The sequence below is a fragment of the Loxodonta africana genome, chromosome 21, assembly GCF_030014295.1.
Source record: "Loxodonta africana isolate mLoxAfr1 chromosome 21, mLoxAfr1.hap2, whole genome shotgun sequence".
NCBI lineage: Eukaryota > Metazoa > Chordata > Mammalia > Proboscidea > Elephantidae > Loxodonta > Loxodonta africana.
Genome location: NC_087362.1, coordinates 24,138,019 through 24,140,852, shown reverse-complemented (window position 1 = coordinate 24,140,852; position 2,834 = coordinate 24,138,019). Strand labels below are relative to the sequence as shown.

At 38.5% G+C, this 2,834-nt stretch overlaps 1 gene segment (V, D, J or C); it reads right to left on the bottom strand.

The window, feature by feature from the left end:
• Positions 1-1,108: 1,108 nt before the first annotated feature.
• On the bottom strand, positions 1,109-1,986 carry LOC100662972 (immunoglobulin heavy variable 1-24-like). The segment is given in 2 exon segments: positions 1,109-1,800; positions 1,886-1,986. Coding segments are annotated over 2 exon segments (432 nt in total).
• Positions 1,987-2,834: the final 848 nt, after the last annotated feature.

Genomic DNA, 2,834 nt, shown 5'->3' with positions numbered 1-2,834 from the left:
GGTTGGAATCAACTTGACGACAACAGGTTTGTTTTTTTTTTAATACATATAATTTAAGAGGTCAGGACAGAATGCACACTCTCTAAAAAAATTAATGGTGTTACAAATTTATGAAACAACTCACTGAAGAGGGTAGGGGGAAAGGTGTTAACCTAAGTAACTTTGGAAATGGATGCAATCTGTAAAACTAAAGGCAAAGTTACCTACACATAAGCACTGCTATCTAGTTGATAATTTTATTTGTTTGTTCATTTTGCAATGAGTGCCTGGGTCAATGATTCTGACTAGCCACAGGATATGAACAATTAAGTAACTGCGTGGTAAATGTTGGGAGCCAAACTGAAAGAGCTCTGAATCGCTAAAAAAGCTCGAAATTTTTGAATGCTAAATAAATAGCAGAATGTTGGATTATGACACAAATTATAAAACCAATACCCATGAGTCCATACTGATGTTAACAAATGATTGAATTTTTTTTTTTTTAATATTGAGGAGGAGACAAACAGCTCATACAGAAGAATTCCAAATGACTCATGTACATGCTTTCAACATCAAAAGATGAAATCTAACTCCCAATTCCATTAGTATGTTCTGTGCTTAGAGTCATGGGAAAAATTTTGAGTGACCTTGCATCAGACAATGAGTTTCAGATTTACCATCAAAAACATGATCAATAAAAGGTAAAATATTAATAAACTGTTCAATATGAAAACTATATTTTTTTCACTCTGCAAAAGTCATTGTCAAGAAAATGAAAAGTAATAACCAGGAGAAATATTTGAAAATCATATATTTTATAAATGATTTGTATCATGAATATACAAGGACACTTAACTGAAGAAAAGAAAACAAGTTAAAAAAAAGATTGACCTAAGTTCTAAGCAAACATCTCACTAAAAAAGATATTCAAAGACATCATTCCTTAGGGAACTATAACCTACACCCAGGAGATAGCATTCATAGCCTATGAGAATGGCTAAAATCCAAAATACTGTCAACAGTACTTTGACAATAATTTGGAGTACCAAGAATTCTCATTCTTTACTGATGGTAATGTAAAACCTTCTTTGGAAGGTAGCAGGGCATTTTTTTTTTTTAAGTTAAATGTGGAGTTACTATGTAATCTAAAAATTGTCCTCCATGATAATTACTTAACTGACTTTGAAACTTATACTCAACCATTTGACACTCTCCTCTGAATATGAATTTTACTTACAGGGTAATTGTTGCCTGGAAAATTTGTACTTTCATTGACGTTGTACCTCATTCCTGATATCCACACTGCAGATATTTGCATGGTATTTACATATGTTCAGTTGGCTTCCATTGTTCCTCACCTAATTATAGTGAATGCATCTTTCTATTGTTTCTTTTTCTGAAACATTTAGCAAGGCTGTCACTCAAATTTTCCCTCTCATCTCCTGCCTCCTTCTGACATGGCTGCCTCCTTCCCTGGGGTTTTTGACACAGTCAGGATGTGGTTATCACACTGTGTGACTGCACAGTAATACACAGCTGTATCCTCAGAGCTCAGACTATTTAGCTCCAAATAGTCTGTGTTCGTGGATGTGTCGCCGGTGATGGTGGCTCTGCCCTGGAATTTCTGTGAGTACTTTGTTTCACTATCAGATGCGTCATATCCTCCAATCCACTCAAACCCTTTCCCAGAGGCCTGTCGCACCCATTGCATATAGAATCTGGCAAAATCATCCCCAGAAGCCTTGCAGGAGATCTTCACTGATGCCCCCGGCTTCTTCACTTCATCCCCAGACTGCACGACCTGGACCTCAGAGTGGGTGCCTGTGGAGAGCAGACATGGGTACACAGAATATCTATTAAGCAATTGCTGCCCCCTCCTCAGTCCCAGATCTGAAGTCTATCCTACCTGTAGTTACTGCCGCCAAGAAGAGGATTGTCCAGCTCCAATCCATGATGAGGGAGCTGTGTTCTCAGGAGCTTCTGTATGAGAAGGATGTGGTTATTGTCTGATGCTGTGGAGGACACAGACATACCCATATTTAACTCAGTAGACTCCAGATTGTTTGCATACTCAAGAGGATGAATATTTCATAGCTCATTAACTGGCTTAGCCTAAGAAGGGGAAGATAGAAGACACAGAGACCACAGAAGTCTATAATGCTGAGGGTACAAGTCTTAATCCTTGTAGATGTACGTGTCTTCACACTGGATAGTTGTTAATTTTGTGTTATCCACATACACTGCACAGACACAGCTCTTAACACTGAGGGATGCAACACCCACAGGTCTGCTCTTTATTGAGACCATACTTTACATAGTGCAGGGACTACATGGAACTTTTCTGGGGGCCATCATGGGCTATGCTGCTGACTAGAAGGGTTGACATCATTATGGTCTTTTGGACATCAAGCACAGGTGAATGGTAACTCTGAGAGAAGAACCATTGTCCAATGTGAGTATTCAGCAGATTCCTAGGCAGCTCTGAAATCTGGTCCTCACTACTGGGACAATTTCTCCAAGCACTTGTGTGAATCTTCTGAGGTCCCAGGCTGTTTAGTAAGAAGACTTTTTGTTCTCAGACCATCCCTGTGATTAGTGATATAAAGATATGTTTCTGATGTCACCGATAATGGAAATTGTGAAAGTCACAGTTCCAAAAGCTTTCCATGAATTGATATACAATAGCAGTTGGTCTCATTATCATATTCCATGTAGTATAATTTCTCACAGTATTTATGCATTTTAAGTTGACTTCCATCCTTCTCATCTTTATTAATTGATTTCTGAACAACTTAAATCCGTGCACCTGCCACAACCTCTGACCTACCACCTACCTCTCACACATCCTCCCAGGT